The sequence below is a fragment of the Equus asinus genome, chromosome 14 (assembly GCF_041296235.1).
Source record: "Equus asinus isolate D_3611 breed Donkey chromosome 14, EquAss-T2T_v2, whole genome shotgun sequence".
In the NCBI taxonomy this organism is placed as follows: Eukaryota; Metazoa; Chordata; class Mammalia; order Perissodactyla; family Equidae; genus Equus; species Equus asinus.
Window position 1 is genome coordinate 34,875,984 of NC_091803.1, and position 26,138 is coordinate 34,902,121.

The 26,138-nt window shown below is 45.0% G+C and overlaps 1 protein-coding gene across 1 annotated transcript in view; it reads right to left on the reverse strand.

The window, feature by feature from the left end:
• The window catches only part of VPS35L (VPS35 endosomal protein sorting factor like), a 111,808-nt gene that overhangs the window by 20,329 nt on the left and 65,341 nt on the right, over positions 1-26,138 (reverse strand). The window contains exons 20-27 of the mRNA XM_014853441.3: positions 25,251-25,313; positions 23,990-24,075; positions 22,729-22,809; positions 20,726-20,789; positions 18,377-18,475; positions 16,774-16,851; positions 15,814-15,928; positions 3,833-3,972 (exon numbers count right to left, since the gene is read on the reverse strand). Of these exons, the coding sequence (XP_014708927.3) occupies positions 3,833-3,972; positions 15,814-15,928; positions 16,774-16,851; positions 18,377-18,475; positions 20,726-20,789; positions 22,729-22,809; positions 23,990-24,075; positions 25,251-25,313 (726 nt within the window). The remainder of the gene's footprint in view (positions 1-3,832; positions 3,973-15,813; positions 15,929-16,773; positions 16,852-18,376; positions 18,476-20,725; positions 20,790-22,728; positions 22,810-23,989; positions 24,076-25,250; positions 25,314-26,138) is intronic.

Consider the following 26,138-nt stretch of genomic DNA (forward strand, 5'->3'; position numbering starts at 1 on the left):
GTAAAGCAGGCCACATATTCTATTTGGTCTAAAATGGCTTCAGTTTTTTTCTAAACAAATAAAATGAATCAGAGCTTTTCAAACCCATCCTATAAAGCCTTTCACACTGTTGGTGGGAATGCAAAATGGTGTAGCTGCTATGGAGAACAGTGTGGAGGTCCCTCAAAAAATGAAAAACACAACTACCATATGATCCAGCAATCCCACTTCTGGGTGTTTATGCAAAATAACTGAAATCAAGATCTCAAAGAGATACTACTATTGCCATGTAACACTATTCACAACAGCCAAGACGTGGAAACAACCTAAATGTCCATCGATAGATGAATGGGTAAAGAAAATGTGGTATATGCATACAACGGAATACTATTCAGCCTTAGAAAAGAAGGAAATTCTGTGCTGTATGACAACGTGGATGAACTTGGAGGACATTATGCTAAATGAAATGAGCCAGTACAAAAAGACAAATACTGTAAGATCCCATTTGTATGAGGCATCTAACAGAGTCATAGTCATAGAATCGAAGAGGAGAATGGTGGTTTTCAGAGGCTGGGGAGGAGGAAACAGGGTTATTACTCAGTGAGCTCAGTTTCGACTAGGCAAGACGAACAAGCACTAAAGATCTGCACAACACGGGGCCCACAGCCAACAACACCGTGCGGCACACTTAATGTGTGACGGGAGATCTCATGCTGAACGTTCCTACAACAATAAAGTTTAAAAAACCAAAGCCGTGCCAGGAAAGGTAACAATTTGAACCAATAAAAGTGGGATACGGGAGTCATCTTCATGCTAAACTACTCACAGCTGACGTGGCTGCCGTGCGGCCCATCCCACGGCGTCAGAGCTCAGGGAGCACGCAGCCTTGCCTAGGCAGGCGGAACATCTTAGGCACCTGCAAAGCCGGGGCCGGCAGATCCTAGCGCTGCCCCCCAGGAGGGATGCAGGGCTGTTAAGGCTCAGGGAGCTTGAGCAAATAAAGCACACTGCAAACATTTCCGGCTCGGATCGCGCAAGCCAGGCTCTGGAGTAGCACAGACCCGAGTTCAAATCCCAGCTCTGCTGCTCCCTGGCTGCGTGGCCTCGTGGCTCTAGGTTCCCTCAAGAGGAGACTCCCACCTTGCGGGGCTGGGTGGAGGACTCCCAGAGACTGAGCGCTGACGAGGGGCTTTGGCCCGGCACAGAGCACCTAGCGCCAAGTCATGAGCTGTCAGCATCTGTAGTAAATTCCAGAGAAAGCAGGAGGGCTGCTACCAAGCACCATAAAATCTGCTGAGCCCAGGGGCACTCCCATGAATGCCTACAGCGCCAGGTGGGCAACAGAAATGGGTGTAATGGGTCCAGAGGGGCCCAGGGGAACCAGAGAGAGTGCACCCTCACCCCCACCCCCCAAACAGAGCAGCTGCTCTCCAGCTACGGCCAATTGGCCAAGTTGGGGAAAGTGGGCCCCTCATGGCAGGACCTGATTTTTCAAGAGGAACTGAAGATCTGGAAGTCGCTTTTTTTCCTGTGATCTACCATTTTTAAATGTGGGTAATTTATTCCAAATGTCCTCCATCATTATGTAGCCAACAAGCCTGCCTGCGGGCTGGATTCCACCCACTGGTCATCAGTTTGTAACCCCGGGGCAGAGCTTCTGGTTCATCAAGCACTTTCCTAGCTATCATTTCATTCAAGCCTCACAGCTGCCCTGGAAAGTGGGCATTTTGATGACATTTTAGAAAGGTGACAGGAGGCTCTCAGGGGTTACACAACTTTCCCAAAGCCACAGGGGTCAGGATAGATTGCAAGTTTCTGAGTGCAAGCACAAGGCTTTTTCATCAAGGCTCCAGTGATTTTTTTTTTTTTTTTGAGGAAGATTAGCCCTGAGCTAACATCTGCCACCAATCCTCCTCTTTTTGCTGAGGAAGATTGGCCCTGAGCTAACATCTGTGCCAATATTCCTCTATTTTATATGTGGGACATCTACCACAGCATAGCTTGGTGAGCAGTGCATAGGTCTGTGCCCAGGATCCAATCTGGTGAACCCTGGGCCACCAAAGCAGAGCGCGTGAACTTAACCACTCAGCCACTGGGCTGGCAAGACTCCAGGGATGTTTAACATGAAGAAAATCCCATATGCAGAAGGTGAATGCATCCCAATTAATCAATGAACAATAGCACTGATCAACTTTCTCATTAGAAACTCTGACTTTTGGGGGGTCTCTTCACTTGACAAATAACTAGACTATTCAAAAAAGTGAGAAATTGATTATAAAGTACTAGGAAGGGGATGTGAAAACACAAAAGTCAAGCGTCGAGTCCGGCCTCCTGACCATGTGATCCTCTCTCCAGAGAAGACCTTGGGATCTCAACTGCAGAGTTGGAATCTGGGTTACTTTTTGTCTTCTTGGCTTCACTGAGATATAATTCACACACCCAATAATTCGGCCATTTAAAACACACAATTCGATGGTTGTTAGTATATTCACAGAGTTGTGCAATCATTGCCACAATCAATTTTAGAACATTTTCATCACCGCAGCAAGGAACCCGTACCCATGGGAGGTGAGTCAATCTCATGGCCTGAGTCCAGAGAGATGTTTCTCAAAGTGTGGTCCTAGGACCACCCACACCTGAATGGCTGAGGGAGCTTTCAAAAATGCTGATCCAGGGGCCACTCCCAACCTACTGAGCGAGACTCTCTGGGAGAGGGCCCCAAGAATCTGTATTTTAACAGTATCCCTGATTCCTACGCACATTTGGCTCCATCAGGAGCCAAGCTGTTTTGTGCCTGGACCCTTCATAGGCTGGTGAAGCTTATGGGCAACTCAACATATTATTTTTAATGCAGAAAAATACATAAGACTAAAAGGAAACCAATTATGCTAAAATATATTTGTCAAATAGTTTTTCAATGTATTGGTTATATTGTAATTTATTATTTCTTGGTGAATACTTTTAAATAACAGACTTAGTGATGGGTGTAATAACTACGGTGCCTTTTTAAGGAAGGAAACACGTAAACAGTCTTCTGAAATATCTTTCCCAGCTGAAGTGCGATACGAATGTACTGTTGATTACTTTTGGAGAAAATGTCCCAGCTATTGTGACTACTACTGTGGCTTATTGCCTGTAACTCATAATGGAGCAAAAGCCTCCATTTCACTGAGGTTTGCAAAAACATAGAAGTCACTTTTTTTTCTCATCATGGTCACCCTGCCAGACCCAGGGAGTAGGTGGACTCCAGGTCAAGAACCCCCGCCAAGGTGAGTGCTGGGTCCCGGGAGTGGCCTTGACTCCTTCCAGCCCAAGCCCAAATGCTCACCTCTTACATTCCACGAGAAACCCCAGCATCTTTCCAACAACGGCCCCTTTGACCTCCGCAATGTTTTGGTTTCTAGTAGCGCCAACAAAAGAACATCACCGTCACCTTTTTCAGTGCTTACCATGTGCCAAGGCACTGTCCTAACCATGTATGTATATCCGCTCACTTATGCCTCACAGCAACCCAGAGATGCAGAGACTTTATTACTCCCACTTTATGGATGAGGAAACGGCAGCTCAGTGATGTTACCTCACTGCCCGAGACACAGAGCTGGAAGGAGGGGGCGCTGGGATTCCATCCTTGGCATCTTGGTCCACAGGCCTGAGCCCTTAACCGCTAAGTGACACCCCCTTGGCCACATAGAGAGCCTCACCTAATACTCTCTGGGCACAGAGCAATTCAAACAGCTGAGCAGAAAACCAAAACACAGATATAGACAGAACAACCCTACAGTTTTAGGGCTAAGAATGTATATAAAGCAGGTCAAAGAAAGACATCCCTTACAGCCCTTCTGGGGATACGTACCGGAACTATTAATAAAGTAGAAAAGAAATTGCAGAGGAATTCCAGAAGGAATGATTCCGACGGCCGCATCTTTCCGTCAATATTAATCATCTTTGGAACCTCCGGAATGAGGCTTATAGCGGCTTTGAAAAAGGCATCAGCTGCAAGACAGAAGAAAAGTCCGCGTATGAGAACTCAGAACAATTCAGGGTCTGCTTTCCCCCTCACACAGCCTGGAGGCCGGTCCCAAGAGCTCCAGGGAGGTCAGGCCCGCTGAGCACCCAGTGCGGCGGCAGTCCTAGAGGAGGTTTCCGCACCCCGTAACTGACTTGGTGAACATCCGGTGGACGGGGCACTGCTGTGGCTGCTCCTCTCTCCCTCTTTCCCTCCTTCCTTCTTTGAGCAATTCAGTCAAAGAACCTCAGTCACACTGGCTTTAGGTAACTCACTGAGAAAAGCAGATGGCAAATTTTTACAGAAAGCCTAGAAATCACAGGTGCCTGGGCTGAGGGCTCAACTGAACTGGTTCACTGAATCTCCCGTTCCCCACATGAGGAATGTCATCAGGCCCACAGCACCACTGGGAAATAAGGTGCAGAAAGAGAAGTGACTGGTCCCACAATAGCGTCCTGCAGATGCAGGAGGTGCCAGCACTGGTGATGGAGCCCGGGCTCAAACTCTGGTCTGAGTCTACTCTAGTGCACACCGTATTTGTTAGAGAAATGACAAGTGAAAAGTGAAAGAATGCGCGCATGCGCATGCACGCACACACGCACACAGCTTCGGACTTCCGAAGTTCCAGGGAATCACATGGGAAATGCAGACAGTTTAAGAAACATGAAGTAGTCTGCAAAACAAGAAGACTTCAAAGGGTGAGAGAAAGGAAGGGGAGGGAGAGAGGAGGAGGGACGGAAAAAGAAAGAGATGGGAGTGAGAGGGAGGGAGGACAGGAGGACAGAGACAGGGAGGAAGGGACGGGGAGAGAGGGAAGGACTCGAGTGGGGGTGACAGGGAGGGGAGAGAGTTCTGTCTAAAACTGCCAAAGTACTAACCGTGAGAAAAAGCCTCAAGGCCCAAATAGACAAAATGCCGACCTGACGGAGGAAATTTTAAACTACCCAAAAAGATCAAATGCTTGCATGGTCCAAATACACTTCCACTCCAAAATGACTTCCAGTGATGCAGAGAGAACTGGCGTACAGCATCCTGAATTAAAACCAGCTCCTATCCAGCACCCAGACGGGCAAACGCACTACACACACCCACCCTCCTGGGAACAAGGCCTGCACGGAATGAGCCGCGGTACCCTCGGAAACGGTGTTTTCCAAAACTGCTTTATTGTAAGAATCATCAAGATCCTTGCTAAAAATACAGGTTCTCAGCCCCCAAACACTGCTGATGAGAACGTAACACAGTACCGCCAGCCACTCTGCAAGACAGTCTGAGAGTCCCTCCAGGTCTACATGGACGCTACATAACACACATACATACATACATGCTACCACATGGATGGTCCTTGAAATCATGACGCTAAATGAAAGGAACCAGTCATAAATTAAGATCTACATTGTAAGAATGCGTTTAAATGAAATAACCGGAATAGGCAAATCCACAGCAACAAAAAGTAGATGGGTGGTTGCCAGGAGCTTGGGGGGGTGTGGGGGGGGGAAGCAGGGGGACAGGGAGTGACTGTTTAATGGGTTCCAGGTTTCCTTTGGGGGTGGCAAAACTGTTCTGGAATTAGGGACGATGGTCATACCACTCTGCGAATATACTAAAAAACGCTGAACTGTACACTTTAAAAGGATGGATTTTATTAGACATGAATCAATCACTTCTCAATAACGCTGTTATTTAAAATACATAAATAGGTTGCCAAGCTCCACCTTAAATGTCCTGAACCACATTATCCAAGATAGAGACTTGAAAACCTAACTTTTTAAAAAATTTATCTTTCAATAGGTAAGAATTACATGATTCAAAATTCCAAAGGTAACATTCCCCATTCCTGTGCCCAGCCATCCAGTTCCCTTCCCAGAGGCAAAGAATATTATCTGCTGCTTGGGTGTGCTTCGAAGGGGATAGAAGCAAATACATTTTTCCTTTACTTTTTCCTTCTTTCTTTATACCGGAGTTAACGTATAATAGACACCACTGCAATCCCTGCCCCCACGTCACAGCAAGTCTTGGGGGTTACTTCGCGGTTGCACATAAAGTACATTGTCAACCTTTTTAAAGCTACAAAGTGCAATCTGGTCCATTTGCTTTTTCCTTCCCATTTTTTTGAGGGGGGTGTGTGTGTGTCTAGTAAAATACACATAACACAAAATTTGCCATCTTAATCATTTGGACCATTTGTTTTTTAAACAAGCTTCTCTAGCGAATTTTATAATTCAACAGGTTTGAAAAAGATTTTTCTAAACCCTTCAGATAAACACAGAATATGACTTTCCAGCAGCAATAGGCGCACTCTGAAAGGTTTAACTTGGCAACACTCAGCCAGAAGCAAACAGCAGCACCAGCAACAATGACTCTCGGCCAGGCAGGCTGCTCATCACGTCACAGAGATGGTGAGGAAGGGCCAGGGATGCTGGCTGGACGACTCCCACAGAACTTCTGATAACTTTCCGTCTGAGGTTTCAGGCTCTCCTGTTTCCCAGTCTGGGTGGTTTCAAAGGGTCTGCAGAACATCAAAGGAGCATGACATTCTAGAAACATCCACAAGGCCATGGAGAAATCAAAAACACCCAAAACACAGAGCCACTAAAACCACAGAATGATCATCAAAATATATGTCACGAGCAAACCCTGGAAGAAGGTGAGATGCGAACAGAAGCTAAAAACAAGGGCTCAGCTGAAGATACGAGATAAATGGTACCCACGGGTCATCCATGCTGCCCAGTTACTACAGATAACTGGGCCAATGGTTATCGTGGGGTGAAGGTGTCTTTATATCAACTCTAAGCTCAACCCAACAACAAGGGACTAGTTGAAGAAACCTGCACTGCCACACCACAGAAATGATGTAGCTAATAGAGAGGACAGGCAGCATCTATGTTTTGAGTATAAAGATGTCTGTGACCCATGAAGTACAAAAAGTTGTACAGCTGTGTACAGCATGATCCTATCTTTGCAAGAAGAAAAGTGTGTATATTTATGCAGATGCATACAAAAGCAAGGCAAGATAATGCCAAACAATTAAATGTGACATAGGAGTGCTGGCTGAGGGAGAAGGTAAGCAGGACCTTTCCCTTACTGCTAGGTTACTGTTTGGGAATTTTAATGTAACTTTCCAAAAATAATTTTTCTTTAGCCTACAAAGGCAATACAAGTTTGCTACAAAATTTTCAATCATAGAAACGTACAAAACAGACAATGAGGCAGTAAGGTAGACAGGCAGGCAGTCAACAGGCATTTCTGAGCAGTACCCCTACCTTCTTTTCCAGAACAGGACAAGATGGGGAAGGGGGGGTTGGGGGACCCACTGCTGTGGACTCTAGCACCCCTGCTGCTCTAAGGCCCGGCCATCCTCCTCGTTTGTGGAAGGGGAGGCACTAAGCTGAGGGTGACGCACGTCTTCCAGGGCCTGGGGGGGCTACTGGGTACCCCACAGCCAATGGGCCAGGAAGGTTCCTCTCTGATTAACTGCTCCACGTGAGTTCAAGCTCTAGACTGCTCCCCTCACAAGGACTCTTCTTCTCAAGGCTTTAAAAGGCTTCACTCTGTGCCCTGAGGCCTTTTCCAGCTCCTGTGGGTAACTTGGGGCCGGTGGCCTCCCACAGGCACGCCCACTGGAAGGGCCCACTGGTACCTGTTTTGTACACCGAGGCTCTGCACATGACCGTCTGAACAATTGGGTTCCATGTTCTAAGAAACTAAAATAGCAGTCAGTTGGACAACTGTCAGAAAGCTTCAGAATGTTCAGAATTAAGATGCAGGTTGCTCATTGTGTGCAAGAGCAAAAAACTGGAAAGCGTCCAAATCCTTTTCAATAGGAGTTTGGGGCAAAAAAATGGAGGCGGGGGCATTGGGAAAATAATTTATTGGACTTCCAAAAAGGAAAAGACAAGAAATAGAACACTGAACAGCCATTATGGAATGGGGTGGATCTGCACGTATTGACATGGGTGGACGGGAGGGAGCAGCGGGGAGAAGGGCCAAGATTTACCGATAAGCTAAAAACAACCAAATTGAAAAACATTGTGGAAAACACAGTCTCACTTCTAAAGGGGGGAAAACTGCATGTATGTGCAAGAATACAGATGGGGAGGGCAGGGGGCAAAGAGAGAGGCAGAGAGCATATGAAAATGAAGGAGTATTTTTTAATGGATATATAGAATTAAAAAATCAAGAAAAATATCTAAACTGTAAACAGTAGATTTTTTTTCTAGAGGGAAGGAGACAGAGCAGATTACTGAAGACTTTTATTTTGGGGCTTTTCACTTTTTTTACGTTCTGCTTTCTGTATTGTTGGAACTTTTTCAAATGGGCATGAAATATTTTTATAATAAAAATCACTAAGATTTTAAAGAATGTAGAAGTTGTCTGTTTTTCAACAGGATGCAGGGCAGTCTTACCGAACAGCCTCCATACATGATAAAATGAACTCAGATTTAACTGTAACCTCAGAGTGAGTTCATCCTTCTGTGTCATTGGCTGTCAATTAGGAATATGATTCAAGACATGAATCATGAGGAACAGCCAAGAAGTGACAAGCCAGACCACCTCCAGGGATGGTGTTTTGTTTTTAAATAATGCTTTAGGTCAGGGCTAATGGCAATCTTTACTACTTCTCAGAGTCATCAACTCCCAGGGCTCAACAAGACCTCAAAAGTAATTCACTACACTCTCAGCAGAACTTCAGCCATCATATGCCCTCCCGGACGACTCAGATGGACAGCTCCTGATTCAGGGAACACTAGGAAAGGATATCACAATTTCTTAGGATAAAATATGGCAGGGGGTTGAAAGACTTCTGTTCCTTGAATATACTTTATTAAAGTGGGGTTCAGCCTACAAGAATTATTCACTCACTCTTAAGTTCTATCAACCCATTACTAAACATCTTTACCAGTCTTCAACATTTTCCATCTCTGGATAAGTTCAGGTTTGGATTGACAATCAATAAAACGGAAACTACTGTATAAAATGCAACATCAAGACATAGCCTACTCCCTCAAGCTCCATCTGTGTTATGGACTAAATGTTTGAGTCCTCCCAAAATTCTTGCGTTTAGATCCTCATCCCCAGTGAGATGGTATCAGGAGGTGGGGTCTTCAGGAGGGTGGATCTGTCATGAATAGGATTAGTGCCCTTATAAAACAGACCCCAAAGAGCTCTCCCACCCTCTCCGCCATGTGAGGACACAGTGAGAAGACCGTTACCTATGAGCCAGGAAGAGACACTGAATCTACCAGCACCTTAATCTTGGACTTCCAGCCTCCAGAACTGTGAGCAATAAATGCTTATTGGTTAAGCCACTCAGTCTATGGTATTTTTCTTATAGCAGCTGAACGGACTAATACAGTCTGCAGTGAAGATGTGCTGTCACCAAGAGACAGGGGTGCCTTTGGGTAAAGCCTCATAGTCCAAATGTTAACAGCTAAGTTATCCATAGAGATTTAATATGATTACCAAACTGTGTTTTTGTAAAAGAATTTGTTTTTATAGCCATTAAGTTTGAGGATTTAAGGGCCACTATTTGATAATAGGTATAGAGAGCAAGATTCAAAGTATGAATGCCTAGGGACCATTAAATACTTTATTCATCAATGCTTAATTGTTGTCAGTGACAGCTTTATCTAACGTTGATTTTGCCACCTGGTTTATGCAGAATGCCCTTTAAAATTCACTCTGAGGATCAACACTTGATGTGAAAAGTCCACTGGGGACAGATAAATGACCTGTCAGTTTCAGCACCGCCATCAGGAGGCACCTGTACGCTCTCCCTCTTTTCTCTCTGAATGTCAAGGGCTCGCTCACTGCTCAGCCCACATGTTAGCTGACTCACATCTCAGGGGCCCTGCATGGCTGACAGACCTTTCTGTGGTCCCTGCAGTACCCTGCAGGAAGTTGTGAAGGGCTCTGTGGATAGCAGGCTTCGATTTCCCTAAACAGAAAGGAGGAGGCATTCCTTATTTTAATTCTGGTTGTTTCCTGTTACAGAAGTTTATCTAATGTTTAATCTATAATGATTACTCTCTAGCAATCACACGCAACAGGGATTAGGAATAAAACTTTGTCCTGTGGTTTACAGGAACTAACCCATCCACAGGGCTGCAGAGAGGCTGGGAGAGCACTTGAGGTCAGATCCGGCCGCTTATTAGCAGGATGCTCCTGGGCAAGTCAGGTACCACTTCTGAGCCTCAGTTTCCTCCTCTGTAAAATGAAAATAAACCACCTACCAAATAACACACACTGAATAAAACTAAGCTGCTTTGCAGAGAATTCAGCTCCCTCAAGAAGTAGGCCCCAAACTCTCTTTGTGACAGTCCTTCCAGATGCACTGTTTTTCCAGCCTCCAGGCCTCTGCTCTCGCTGTTGTCTCAGCCTGGCATGCCCTCCCCCTCGTTTCAGCATATACAGATCCCCCTCTACCTTCCAGGCTTTTCAACGCCACCTCTTTTATGAAGGCTTTTTTTTGCTCTCCCAAGCCAAGAGTCATTTCTCTCTCCTCTAAAATTCCCTGGCACATCTTATGAAGAGCTTGCTGACATTTGTCATGTACTGCTCTGTATAACTGTACACAGATTTGCTCTCCCCAGTAGCATGCAGTCTCTTTCAGTGCATTCCTGTTTCTGGCAGGATGCTTGGCACAGTGGCTTGCATGTGAAAAATGGCCAAGAAATGCTGACAGGAGGAAGCAAATGGTAGATGTCGATTACAATCAGGAGCTGAGTGAACTTAAGAGGGAGACACACCCCCACTCCTTTTCTGTGGGTCCATCAGTGGTTGCCATCCCTCCCAGGCCCTTACACTCCCTACGAGAGATGGATCATGCGTGTTCGGACATGAATGTGGGCAACAAGCTTCATGCCATCTGCCCACCTGTGAACCGTTCCAGTAAAAATAACCTGCTGTGTCCATGATCGCCAGAGGCCTCAAGGTTTGAGAAAACAGTCACATCAAACATATTCTTCAGAGGATGGTCTGTCAATGAACTAGTAAATATGACCTTAAGCATAAACTCCAAAGATGTAGTAAGTGGATAGAGACCATTTTTCTCCATCACAAGCTACTCCTTACTCTCCAGGAGGAGGAAAGCGAAATGATTTTCCTCTTCCACACTGCTGCCCTGGCTAGTTCCACCAGCAGTTACGGTGACAGCAGCCAGTGGGCTTCCTAACAGCGGCTGCAGCCTCTCCTCTCTGCTTCTTCATGTTCCCCATGGATCGAACCAACACCACAGCTCCACTCAACGTGCTTATGAGCCTCTGCATGTTTGAACCTAACTTATTTTCTTTTATCTATAAATACAAAAATAAATTATTTAAAACCTACCAAGAGTGCTTTGGTGGGACTCTTTTCCAAACAGCAGGGGTGCTCAGTAGTTATGTCCATACCGTGAAAGGTTTGGTACCATTTTACATTATCAATATTATGAAGAATTATCAACCAGTATTATCACGTGGTTACCATTCATTCATTCATTTATTGAGCACCCATGCAGTAGGCAATGTGCCGGGAGCCAGGGACACCACAGGGAACGAGACAGATACGACCTCATGGAGATGACACTCTTGTGGGGGAGAAAAGCAGACGATTCTTTACTATTTACTTGTTGGGTAACAATGGTGATAAGCACAATGAGGGGAAAAGTGTGAAGTGTAAGCGTAACATGTCTTCCAGGATAACCTGACCTCACTCTTTGTTTGGGGGATGGAGGGCCATGGATGGTTTTCCTTAAGATGAGGCTTGTAAACTAAGCTCTGAAAGATGAAGATGCAAAAAATAAGTAAAATTTGAAAGGAAGAGGAGAGGATTCTGTAGGAAGGAGAAGCATAATTACTAATGATAAGAACAAAAGCCACTCTTTTTACCACTGTTTTGCTTTAACTGTCCTCTCTATTGTTTCACCTTTGGAGGAACTACAGATTTTTCACGCTCAGGATAATTCAGCAGGTTAATCTTGAAAACAAGATGTGCTTTCCTGCAGATTTCTCGAGGTTTTGCATGAGAAGTTGGCTTTCCAAACTCTAAAACCACAGAGCCGTGACCATATACAGCCAGCTCCTAACACCCCGCAGCGCACTTTTGTTTGGAGAGAGACAGCTACACTAAGTTACTATTTACGAAGCAGCTGCTGTGTGCTGGTGGGCCAAGTGCTCTAAGTATGTTATCTCATTTAATCCGCAACAGACAGGAACCACTGCCACATCTCCACTTTACAGATAGGGAAACTGAGGCACAAAAAGGCTGACTCGTCCAAGGGCACCCGGCTCGTAGGTGGTGGAGCAGGACTGGGACCACAGCGTTCAGAAGACCTGAAAGTCACCACAATTAGGGCCTCATCCCAACTTCCTGCTGTTCATCCAATACAGCCTGTAATGTCACAGCTCCACGCCTCTGCTCAGGCCGTTTACCTAGAACGTGGATTATTCCTTCTCCCCTGCCCACATCCTCCAATAAACGTGTTTTCCTTTTAAGACCCACCTTAAACACTACTTCCATTGTAAAACACGCTCCTTTCTGAGATTAGAAACTATAAAGATCAAGGAATGAAGACAAAAATAAAGGGCAAAAGAAGCTGTTCTTGCTGTGACCTGATAATCTTCCAGAAAGAATCGCTCAGAAGCAAGGCAAGAAGTTTCCTAGGGAAGTTGCTGAAAGAAAAGATACAGAGGCATCTCTGGGCTGCCTCTAGGTGCGAAGCACAGGACCAAGCAACTGATTTGCAAATTCTGTTTCTCCTAAATACTCAGGAGGAATGGTCTACGTGTTGCACCAATGTGTCCAAAGGGCCAAACTGGGCCTCCCCTGGAACAAGGCTTCGTCAGCATCCCACGCCAGCTGGGCCACAAGTTCAATGGGAGTTTATGTGTTAGGCTAGACCCAGCCCTGGCAAAGCCACCGCCTGATAAAGACAGACAACTGAGTCCGGATCAAGGGAGGCCAGAAAATGAATCGGGGGAGGGGAGGTTTTATAACCAGCGAGAGGGAGCAAACAAAAGCGGCTCATTTCCACAAGCTTCACTGGATTTATATTTAGCCTTCCCATTCTCAGTAATTGAATGTATTATTTATTTTGGCCAGCAATTGCTGTGTGTGGCTTTCAGAACAACAATAGGCTTTTAAGGTTTAGCACTACAGCATTTAGAGACTCAAGTAAAAAGCATCGGATAAATTATTAAACATGAAGTGGACGCCACACTCCCGCTCCCCTGCAGTAGCTCAAAGGGAGCGACGAGGCAGAGGAGGAGGCCAGAGCTCCGTCACCGAGGGCGCTAACCACGCACACGTGGACCGGGCTGTTCTGACACTGCTTACCGCTCGGTGTGGTCGAGGGCATTACAGGCAGCACAACAGAGAAGCAGCCATTCGCAGCTCTCCTCGAACCGTTCTGGCGATCAGTAAGGCTTCGGGGAGGGGAGAAGCCTTTATTAGCTCGAGAATTTCTGTTTTGCTTTTTTTTTTTTTTAAATAGCATGAGACCCTACAGGGGATCTGGTTATATCACCTCGCCTGCGACCTACAACATTCAAGATCGAGGTTCTGAGTTTATAAAGGTGAGAGAAGAAAGATCTAGGCTTCCAGGGCCTCTACTTGCAGTTCCCAGCTCTGGGATCCGCAGCTCACAATCTGTTCCCAATGTTGCAGGCGACACAAACTCAGGCATTCCCACATGGGTCTCCTGTTGCTGAACTTTCTGGAGGGAACCAGTTTATAATAAGATTTAAAATTTCGAACATCCAACCTAATCTCATCTAATCATCACTTTGCACATCCTCAGGTTTTTGTCTTCGTTTCTTGGTGACCTGGGCTCCCGACCACAGCAGGCGCCAGGGGAAGTTTCACGTTTCCCAACACACAACACAAGGAGGGCAGGCGCCCGCTCTTGTGGGAACTGCAGTCCTGGTGGGCAAAGGAGGTGTCCAGACAGTAAGCAAGTAAAGGGACACACACATAAAACGTCAGAGCACGGTGAGCACAGGACAATCTTGAGGAGGATGGTACAGAGCACGACAGATCAGGGAGGTGCACCCACTTTAGCTAAACTGCACAGGAAAGGCACCCCCTAAAAAGACAAGGCTTGATTCTCATCTCCTGCCTGGTAATTAAAATGCAAATGTCTGGGGGAAGATCATTCTAGCAAGAGGGAGCAGTAAGTGCAAAAGCTCTGAACTGGAAGACAGCTTAGTGTGTTTGAAGAACAGAAAAAAGCCCGTGTGGCTAAAGCATGCTATGAGATGAGGACAGAGGCTGGCAGGCACCAGGTCACGTGGGACTTACAGGCAAGGTACTCGGTTTAATCCCGAATGTGCTGGAGTCCCTAGAAGCCGAAAGCAAAACCAAGCCGAGTTTTAAACGGTTCTTGGGTAGCAATCATTTTTGCAGAGTTCAGTGCCCAGAGCTAGCCCAGGTGAATCAAGACACAGATGATCACCAGAACTGTCACGCTAACAGACGGGGGAAGGGCGACTCTCTGACCAACGCAAAGTGGCCATGCAAACCAATGGCAGCAAGTGGTGAGTCGCTAATCCTGGCATAAACCGTGATGTCAAGTGGGAGGAGACGGGGAGGTCACACAGTCACAGAAAACATCAGTCCCTCTCCTACAGTGCGCCAGAAATCCCCACACTATTCACAGAAGCTTCCCGTTTACATGGCACAGACTGTCTATCAGAGTGGTCAGGGGCCCAGCCGTGAGTCAGATCAGGGGCCCAGGGCTGGTTCAGAGATCCCAGGCAAGCCACCTGCCACCCCTGCCTCAGTATTCTCACCTGGGAAATGAGGCACCAACCACAGGACCGGCCTCCCGTGGCTGCTGGGAGGATGAATTGAGACAATACGTGCAAAGGGCTCGCCACATAACAAACACTCCTGAAGCATCGCCAGGATTTCCTTTACTCTTTGTGGTACGGCCTGCCAGACAGACACCTTGCTGCTGAGCTGCTGGGGCTCTGCCTGCGCACCCTGGGCACACGCTGTCCCAGGAGGTGACAAGGGTGTCCCCCAGGAAACACTTGCAACCCTCTGCCTGAGGGCTTTCTCTTGGCTCAGGCGTGGAGCAGGCCAGAGTGCCAGGGAGTTGATGGCCCAGGCACAGCCCTCGGTCAATGACAGATGGGAGTAAAGGGTAGATAACCCGCTTTCCTCGCCCCTCAGGTGGGTAACACCAAGGCCATGTGACAACCCCTCCCAGAGATCCGCAGTGGGAATGTGTCTCGGCTGCCACAGAGAAACCTGCCCACTGGCACACCCTTGGCTGGCTTCCTTCCCTTCCTGGTCTCACCTCCCCACCACCCTACTGATACTTGCCAGGATCACCTCCCAAATAAACTACTCGCACACATTCTCGCCTCTAGGACAGCTTCCATACAAGAACCAGTCCTGAGCAGAACTTTTATCCCTAACTGCAAGCTGTAGGGGATTCATTCTATACCCATTAGCCTCTACTCCCGGGGTTTCAAACACACACCAACAAAAATAAACATGAACCTGCTGGGATGAAGCTGTCCTCACTTCTAAAATTCTCTAGGCAGACATGGCCTACAATGTTGGAGCTGCCTGAGCGGGCCTGTCTGAGACAGATTTAAGGAGGTCCCTGCAGGAAAATACCCACACTCTGCAACCTGTCTGACTCTCTGAAAGTGTGTGTGTCTGACGTGCTTCCTGCTAAAGAAACAGATTTAAAATTCATCATTTATTGATCGCTGCTTCTTTCTCTTTCTCCTTAAAGGAATCTCTCCACACACACACACACACACACACACACACACACAGTGCTGAGTCGGCTTTCCTAAGCAGCCAGGGAGGGCTCAAAGGAGAGACTGCTGGCTTACCTTGGGAGAGGCACTGGTTGGCCAAGGCCACCTGGCCAGAATGCAGGTAGAGATTGAGGCGGGCGAAGATCCCCACCAGGGAGGGAATGGTAATGAAGCAGTAGGCAACACAGGCCTAGGAAGAAGGGCAGAAACGCAGCAGGTGACATTGGCAGTGCCATCACGGTAGATTAATACTGTTTTCACCCATCATATATTTTCAAGTAAAAACACTTAAAATAATTCATCTCCCCATTTTGAGCCTCAATTTTTGCTTCTTGCCTCTGCTGTATCTGCCTCTTTGGAGGGAGGTGGAGGGGGAACTAAGGAGAGTAATAGTGTATGACAAATAGATACTCACCCATCATCCCAAGAAGTAAACAGATAACACAATATTGAGAAGTTAAGAGGCAGCCACTTAAGCCAATTACTTAAAAATATAGAGGTAATTAGAAGAAACTGCTAAAAGTTTGAGGCGGTTGACTCTGAGGCAAGAGGCACAAGAAGAGAAAGGGCAGGGCTGGGGTGCTTACTTTTCACTGCAATGTTTTTGGTAGGATTTCATTTTCAAAGACATGGATATGTATTGCTTTGATAAAATTTTGAGCAGCATACTCAAGAAGCAGAAACTTGTTTTCCAAGTTGAGAACTTCTCCAGAGGCACAAAAGGTAGCAGGCCTTCCAGTCTGTAACTGGAGCCTGTGCACGAGCCAGAGCGCCCAGCCAACACGGAAAACACCAGCTCCATCTCAGCCACCTCCCCATGACATGCACCCAAACCCACTCCTCTCATCGCTTCTTCTGAAAACATGAAGAAGACTGGCCAATCCACAGATATGCAAGGAAAAAATCAACCTGGAAAATCAATACTAAACCAGCTTTATGACTACTTGTCTTTTTCTGGGAACAGCAATTTAGAAAGATGCAAATGGAACAGCCTGCTGGAGTTCAAAGTCTGCGAGTCTTATCTTTAGAACGTACCCGGACAAATGCAGCCGTCTTTCTGGAATGATTTCCTTTCATGACTTTTCTTGTTTCCATTGCCAACCGGTTCACACTCTAGATTAGTTAATAAGTAAAAGAGAAATGGTAATGAAATGATGGCTGATTTAGATTAAGGTCTCTCACAGAGATGTGGATATTAACTGCACATGAGTCAACAAGCACAAGCTAAGTAGGACTAGGACTGGTTAGCACCGAACCCTGGAATGCCAAAGGGGTCAGCAGGCCTGATCCAATCTCGCCTTGAGCAAACATCTCCAAGAGGGTGAGAACAAAGGCGCCCATGGCGAGTTAGTCATGCCTATCAACCGGCATCATAAATGCCCCCCTTCTGGTTTAATGTATAGCCAGGGATGGCTCACTCCATTTCCAAAAATCCCACACACTAGGCTTAAGATCTTAGATATCTTAAAAGAAACCTCCAAATCTGAGAGCAGACCATATAATTTAGCTGTGCAACACTAACAAGGACCATAAAAACTGTAATAACGGCAGCATATCATCACTTACAGCCTGCCGGTGCTGTTCCAAGGGCTCCACATTCATTAAGTCATTTAATCCTCACACCCACAAGCTGAGTCCTACGACCTCCCCAACTTACAGATGAAGTCTCTACTCTTAGGACTAAAGTTCAGTAATGCCGCACAACCTAATAACTGGCAAAAAAATATGTACAAAGTCGCTCTCCTTGAATTTACATGAAGCAAATGAAGAACGTTTGGCAATCTTTCCACAGATACGAAAAGTTTGGACTTATGGTTCCCAAACAATGTACCATGACCCCCCCCCAGGTGTTGTAGCAAACTCATAGGGGTGCCACATCTTTTTAACGAAAATGCAGCAATGCTCAATTGTTGAACGCTGTGCAAAGCACGGGTGTGAGGGAGCTCAGATTCAGCACCAGACTGCATTATATTCCTCGCAGTGACGTCACACCTTTGTGAAATGGGGTTTTGGCAGCTGCTGTGATAAAAAGTACCGTAGAAAAAAAATCATTGAGGAACAGGAAATAAAGGTAGTGGTGTCCAGTACAATTCCAAGGTTCGAGAAGTTGTGCAGTGCCCAATGGGCAGACATACTTCATTAGCAAGTAATTATGGTTTTAAACCAATTTATATACATTGTTGTTTCAAAGGGCTACTAAGTTGTTAGGGCAAAAATACTTAAGTTGTTCGAGCCTAACGTCTTAATAAACAGAACTGTTCTCTCTTTCTTTCAGCCTAGGGGCACCATGAAGAGTTACTGAAAGGAGCCATGATCCAAGGAGGTGGGACGCTGGTTAGGCAACAATGGAGTCTATCTAGGTTAGTATTTCTGCAACTAAATCATCAGTGCAACTCACTTAATTCTGCTGTTGGCATGCAGGAACCAGAATATGCAAATTTCAGAGAAAAAGAGGTCAATAAAAACCATGCAACGACTTAAGCAAAGTTGTAGATTTTATTGACCTTTGAGAAAACACCTTTCGTATCTGTTCCCAAGGTATGGGGCCAGAAGAATCCCAGGTTAAAATCGGTGCCTGGCCTAGAGATGAGCAATAAATATTTACTGAGAGAACAAATGAATGAATGAAAATCCTTACGTGAATCAATTGCACAAGAACGGGTTCCAGATTGCAAAACATCGACCTGGCCTCAACGTAAAAACTTAGCTGTTGTTCAAAATCACGGCCAAAGGAAACCTAGAAGCAAGGAGAAAGACGCTGACGATGTTATCTCTAGGCCACTGGAAGTGCACAATTGGGAGAGTTTTTCCTGAGCTTCATGTGGTGGGGAAGGAACTTTCATGACAAGTCATCCAAAATCCCACAAATACAAATGGGTGCACGTGTTAAGGGTGCCCAAGGAAACACACACATACGCACGCTGGAATACGCTCGAACTAGACTTGACTTTACTTCGCCCAGCATATACCCAAAAAGTTACTATGACCACCTCATCTGTATGGCACGGGCACTGGAGTAGAACATAGAGAGACCAAAGGGTATAAAACACAATCTCAGAACGTAACTAGGATTTCCCAGGCTAGAACGAAACCACTGGAAAGGAAACAATGGAATCTTGTTTGTCAACTGCGGCCTTTTCACAGGACATAAATTTGGTTGTTGGGAGCCATTTGTCAAGAGGGTTTTCCTAATAAGAGCCACATCTTTCTGCTTCCTGATGGGGATTCCAAACTCAGCAGCTCACCAGTGGCTGCCGGGGCCTTAGATGGAAGTTTCTCCACCATTAAAAATCCCCTCTTCTCCTGTTTCTTCAAATTTATGACCAGCTGGTCAGTGGGACAAACTTTACTGCAACAGGGATCATTTTGGTCCAGAGGAGGTTTAACACGGCTATTTCCATTACAGCTATCAGATTTCACCTCTCATTTCCTCACATTCTTTTCCATTGTAACTGGGTGGCTTTCAGACAAAGCCATAAAAGGATAAATACCACATGACCCATATATAAATCAAGGGCACAGGAGAGGCTTCTGATAACAGCCATGGGGACATTTCCTAACATGGGAATTGAAAGGCTAATCCTGAATTTTCATCAAAATTGGTATTTTACCTACAGTCAAGTAGACAGTTAAACCGACCCCCGGTGTCGAATGAGTTACATTTTCAAGGTTATTTTCAAAATGGTCTCGTTATTTTCATTTCTGTCAGCTTTTGTCAACATTTCTATTAAAACGGAGGGTCCTGCCAGCAGTTGGTATTTTAGCTGTGTGCACCAAGGATGAAGGCAAAAGGTTGTTCTGGGTAGGATGGCGTGGTGGGTTGTTCCCAAAGAAGGCTGCAACAACCCCTCCCACTCTGCTGTCCTCTCGCAGTGTCCCTGTGGACTCTCCTCCTTCAGAGGTGGGATCTAGTTTCCCTCCCCTCCAAGGGGCCGGCCCTGTGACTTGCTCTGACCAAGAGAATGCAGCAGGATGCAGCAGCGGTCACCGTGTGATTGCTGAACCTCAGCTCAAGAGGGCCTTAGCTTCCACTTGTGCCCTCAGCACAAGAGAGAGCTCAGCTGAGATGACTGAATGATGAGACAGCAGTGGAGAGAAAGAGGTCACACGGATGAGAAATGAGACGCCCCAGCCAGCAGCAGCACCGAGACTCCAGACACATGAGTGAGGCTGTCCTGGATCCTCCAGCTCCGATTGCCATGCCAGCTGACATAACACGGAGCAGCCTGATTACACAGCCAACTCACAGAACAGTGGAAATTAACAAAACACTGTTATTTAAAGCTACTAAGTTTTGAGGTGAGCTGTTACACAGCAATGGGTAACTGAAATGGATGGAGAGTGGACTCCTGGCATTTAGCACCCCAGCATCATTTCCACCATCTTCTGATGAGCAGCACATTCCAGACCACATGATTCAGGTTGCTCAGACGTGCACATCTCCCTGGCCTGGCCAATCGGTGTGTTTGTTCCCTCTCACAGCAGCAATTCTTTCAGGGATGGGCCAGTGACCCCAATTAAGCCAAAGAGACTCAATCCCGGGACTTCTGCTGGAGCCCGTCCCGCTGGGCTGCAGAGCTGGAAGGAATGGAAGCCTAGAGCTCCCGTGGGGAGTGAGCCTGCCTGGGAGGAAGCCAGCAGAGCAGAGCCATGAGCCAAAGACACGCACACAGAAGGTCCTGATGACACCACAGAGACCCCGAGTCCAGCTGCTCCTTTGGAGAGTTCCATCCCTGGACTTTTCGTCACATGAGCCAGTAAGCCCCCTCACCCACCCTCCCCTTTTTATTTTTTCCTTAAGCCAGTTTGTCTTGGCTCTCTTTGCCCCCAGGGGAGTGCTGGCTAATGTAAGATGTTTTCTAATTTCATCTTATCTCAATAAAAATGAAAAGCACCAGGGAACATGATGTTAACTGCTTCCCCCAGAATAAGGACAAACATTACATCACATTTCCAAGCACACTGAAACTTCTCCCCCAATACGTACCATTTTTATAAATCCATTAATCAAATACGCCAGCATTCTTTTCTCATCCTCAAGAGTGAGTGCACTAAAATCAATAATGGTACATAGTTAACACTGGGGTGAGAAATGAAAGTTCCTAAACAAAAAAAGATACAGGGAGTAAGCAATTTAACAAGTAAGAACATTTTACATTTACACAGGCTGTGTTTCTTTTGATGAAAATATGTAATCTAAATTAACATAATTTCAACGTGTGTCGCATCTCTCTCAAAGATGCTGTGCTCAAGATATATTTATTAATGGCAAAAGAGAAGGTAACTTTATCTTCTTAGGAATTTGGGAAGCGACACCCAACTTCAAATGTTGTATTTCAGAGAACTTTTGTTCATCATTATAAAAAATTTCAAACATGCAGCAAAGCTGAAAGAATTTGAGAGTAAACACCCATATACCCATCACTAAGATTGTACCCAGTATCATTTACAATATTTGCTTTATCACATAACTATCCATTCCCCTCTCCATCCATCAATCCATCTTATTTGGGGGATGCATCTTAAAGTACATCACAGATCTCAGTTGCTCAGATTTCATAGCAAATTTAACACAAATACAAATAAGAAAATGCCAAGTCCTTATAGTTTTGATTTTACAAGTGAAAGCCTATAAACAGTCCCTCAAATTTATTTTTAAAACATTTTAAGAGCCCAGAGAAAACAGAAACCAAGGCTTTTGTTTGTTGATTTGTTCTAGGGGAAAATAAGTATTGGCAAAGACTGCATACTGTCCTCCAAAATGGAACGTCCCCTTCGTTCTTTGAGACGACATTTCCTAGCCTCCTTTGTAGCTAGGTGTGGCCATGTGACAGTTCTGGCCACTGGGATGTGAATGTAGGTGATGTGTGAGCCTTCCAAGTTACATTCCTAAAAGAAAACTGCTGTCCTCCAATGCCTGCAGGCTGTGACATGGTCAAGGTAGGCCAGCTTCCACCAGGAAGACAAGGATGACACTCCAGAGGGATGGCACAGCAACAAGACAGAAGGAACCTGGGTTCCTGGATGCTGTTCTAAAGCAGAGCTACCCGACCTCCACCTTTTGGCCTCAGACTCAGCAAGAGAGAAATAAACCCTCTATCTTACTTAGGCCCAAAACCAATATTCACCTAACGTGAGTGCCTTTCTGGATGTTTTTTGTGCCTTTATTTCTACTTTTGTCCAACTGAAACCTATCAGTTCCATTTATTATGAAAAGTCTTGATATTTTGCTTTTTATAACTACTCACAAAGTTGAAAGCACAAAGTCATGGAAATAAAGACTCTAAAATTCAGAGGCAAAAAAAAAAAGAAAAGAAATACAATTCATTGTGTTGATGGGTAAGTTCCAAAACAATTTTCTCAATTCTTGTAACATTTTCCATTGAATCAAGCTGCTGTGTTTAAAAATGCTTTGGGGACTAAAATTTCAGCCACAAATAAGCAGGAATTGCCTGAAGCACAGTCAAATGGAAACGGTCAAAAAAATAAGAAAAAAACTAGAAACCAAAGGAGTGATAATTGGGTCTTTGGCCCAAAGCTAAGGCCCATGGATAGGTCTGAGCCTCAAGTATACTGAACAAAATAAAGTCCTTCATGTGAAGAATATAAACAATTGCATTTGAATTTCAAATAACTGGCTAATGAGAAAAATGTAAAGCCTATGTTACTGGGGAGTGAACGCAGTATTACACTATCTGCTGCTCTCAGATCTCCAGGAGACAGCGAGTTTGAGTTCACTTGGATGAAGCCAGCCTTTTCCTCCCAACAGAAATGTCTCTGTAAAAACATCTGCCATCTCATTTACTTAGGAAGGTTACCCTCAGCCTCCCTCCGCTCCTGGACGGGAATGTCCTCGTTAGCAGGAATCTTAATAGACCCCATAAAATAATATTATTCACAGTGGCAGCTTAAAGCAGTAATTCCCTTCTGTACTATTATGTGGTATTAAGACCCAACCCATGTTACGCTTCAGCCTTGAGCGTGGCTTACTTCACAGAGTCATGCATGGTCTTGCAAACGTGCAAAAGGGCGTTCAGAATGACAGGGTCCTTGGTGGGCTCTTGCTGATGCCTAGGAGACATTTAAAGATAAAAGCCATGTACATGAGAGCAATGAAAGCATGGATTTAGTTCTTATCTACTGCATATATTTAAGAAGCAGCAAATTATCTGGGTGGCATTTAACATGGCCCAGTTCACCAGTAACGGGCAACGTTCTGGTTTTCTCTTCATTCTTCTTTAAATAACAAGTTTGCTCTTCAACACATAACTTCTCCTAACTGCGAAATCATGGTCAAACTGCTACATTTCCTAAGCCAGGCAAAGAGCAAACCTGTCTTCTTATCATGGTTCTTGAACCTTCTGAAGCTGTCTACAACCTGTCTACAACCGTGTTAAGTGCCAGGCAAAATTATTAATTTGGCTTTTCAAATAATATAAAAGGACAAGCTCTTTTAACAAATCTTTATGTAGGTAAAGTAGGTATAAATATATGGAATTTAAGAAGCATATGGAATTAATCTTTTAGAAAGATAACAGAAAAGTTTAAAACATGTAGTCAGGCAACATCTAACTCAATTTTCCAAACTGTGGTTATTTCAGTTCCATCTTAACATTTTTTTTTACCATATCTACTTAATATTTAATTTCAACTTTTTTAAAACTCAACCTGTCCTAAAAAATAATATACATGAAATCACCGATTAAACTACTTATACATTATCTACTATACTTTAAAATAAATATACAACTTTTAAAATAAAAATAAAAATCTCTCCCTCGTGTACCACCTAAATTTATTTCACGTACCATGAGCAGTAGGCAGTTTTGGGAAACACAGATTTAATCAATACAATCAAGGGAACTAAATTTGAAAACTGATCTCAAATCTAAACATTAAGGATGGGAACCCTTCTGGCTCTGGTATGCTGATAAGTAGCACTTTATCTTTTAACACATTACTCCCTAAGCAGTTCATCAGTAGATTGCACCTTCCAAAAACACACTGGAATAAACAGTAGACGATGGTCAGGCTACTACTAATAGTTATTACTTTGTCTTCTTAAGCACTAACTATAAACTTTTATCATAACTGCTCCTTTTAATGTGGTTTTTCTTTCAACATTATTTTAGGCATGAAATATGTACACATCACTAGGCCTCAAAATGCATAAATGGATTTCTTATCTACAGGTTTCACAAAGACATCAGGAATCGAAGCTTCCAATTACAATGTGTCACTCATCACTTACTTGATAAAAACTTCCATGATGCACTTGCAAACCTCCACCCGCACACTCTCCTTTTGGAACATGTCCAGAAATGGCAGAAACTTTTCCTAAAAATAAAAAAAGCACCCCACATGCAATTCACAGGAGTCACTGGAAGGAATCTGTGGGTCGCTTTTTCTCTGAAGGACAAAACAGAGGAAGAGCTGCTCATCTCTCTGGGCGGGTCAGATGAAGACCATCTGAAAGCGGGAGAGGCCCGAGGTTTCTGAAAACACTTACTATTAAAACCGCTCACACGTGCCCCAGGGATGAGGGCTGGGACCAGCTAACACGTTGGTGAACATCTGCAATCTTTAGATGACCATAACCTTTTCTTTAGTCTCTTTACGACCGTGTTGACAAGCAGAGAAAGAAGAGTCAGTTGTTCAGAGTGTGGCCTCTGCATCCTGACTCTACAGTAGTGCCTGTGTGACCTTAAGCAACTTACTCGACCTCTTCCAGCATCAGTTTTCTCATCTGTAAAGTGGGACTAATAACTACTCTTCTTCCCAGCAGTGTTGAGAAAATGATACGAGACAATGCATGGAAAGTTCTAGCACAGTGCCTGGAGTATGGTGAATGTCCAACAAATAATAGCTTCTATTATTAAATAAACAAAAGAAATAAAGTCTTAGTCCTGCGAGTGTACATCCAGGGGAACAGGGAGAGGGCAGGGCGCCAGGGAAGAGGGCCACTCAGGGAAGGGGCGGGGACGTCACTCTGCAGACAAGCACCTAGGTGCACTTGCCCAGAGCACCGCAGCAAACTCGAAGGTGGTCGCAGGCTATCTTAAATTTTGAGGGAAACATAATAAATGTCAACTCTGTCAGACATTGAGACAACTTTCAACTCAATGTATTTCCTAGTTTCTCATTAGACTGTGTGATAAAAAGCAAGTAACACGTGAAAATCACCGTGGAAGAGGACAACCAGTTCGATTCCTAGGTTGGAGAAGCTGTGTGGTGCCCAATAGGCAGACACATCCCGTTAGTAAGTAATAAACGAAATCAAGATCATGTTTTCCTGTCAGTCCATGTGCATTGCTTTTTCAAACACTGCTGAAGGTATTATGACATCAATACTTAAGTTGTTTAGATCTAACTGCTTCATAAAGAAAAGTTCATAAGAGGAACAGTTAAGAATTTCTTTCAGCCTAGAATTTTCTTTCAGAAAAAACTGAGACATTAAGGGAAGCTCTGACTCAGATGCCAATTTCCAAAGATAACTAAGAAATGTTACTTACCACTGAGAAAAGAACTGAGAAGTCATGGAAGTGGGCGATCACTTTCTTAATTATTGACTGAAGCTGCAAAACAAGACAAAACACACATCGTGTTTAATAAAACTTGGATGTTTCCAAAAAGGCAACCCTCTTTTATACTCTGCAATCACGTTACAGGAAGGGAAACCTGGACTGTGCAAGGACTGGGGAATTGCTAGGTCAGGTCAGGCCCGGTCTCACTCTGAGGTGCACCATCTTATTCGATAGTCCTAGGGAGACAAATTCTCAGCCTCCACTTCCTCTTCTGCAAAATGGAGAGCCAAGCAGTATCTTACTCATGAGGAGCAAATGGGACGGTTCAGGTCAAGTGCTGAGAGCGGTGCCTGCCCTTCAAAGCTCTCCATTCATGTCAAGTGTGAACATTCAAGGAGTGGGCAAACTTGTTCTATAAAGGGCCATACAGTGATCACAACTACTCATGGCTGCTGTTGTAGCTTGAAAGCATCCACAGCCAACACATAAACAAATGGGTGTGGCTGGGTTCCAATAAAACTTTATTCACAAAAACAGGTAGTGGGCTGTGTATGGCCACAGGGCCCTAGTTTGCAGACCCCTATTCTAGGTGACTGTGGCTCTGTGTTTCTTTTCTTTCTTTTTTTTTTCTTGAGGAAGATTAGCCCTGGGCTAACATCCGCGCCAATCCTCCTCTTTTTGCTGAGGAAGACTGGCCCTGAGCTAACATCCATGCCCATCTTCCTCTACTTTATACGTGGGATGCCTGCCACAGCATGGCTTGATAAGCAGTGTGTAGGTCCACACCTGGGATCCAAACCAGCGAACCCCAGCCTGCCAAAGCAGAATGTGCCAACTTAACCACTATGCCATTGGGCTGGCCCCAACCCCGTGTTT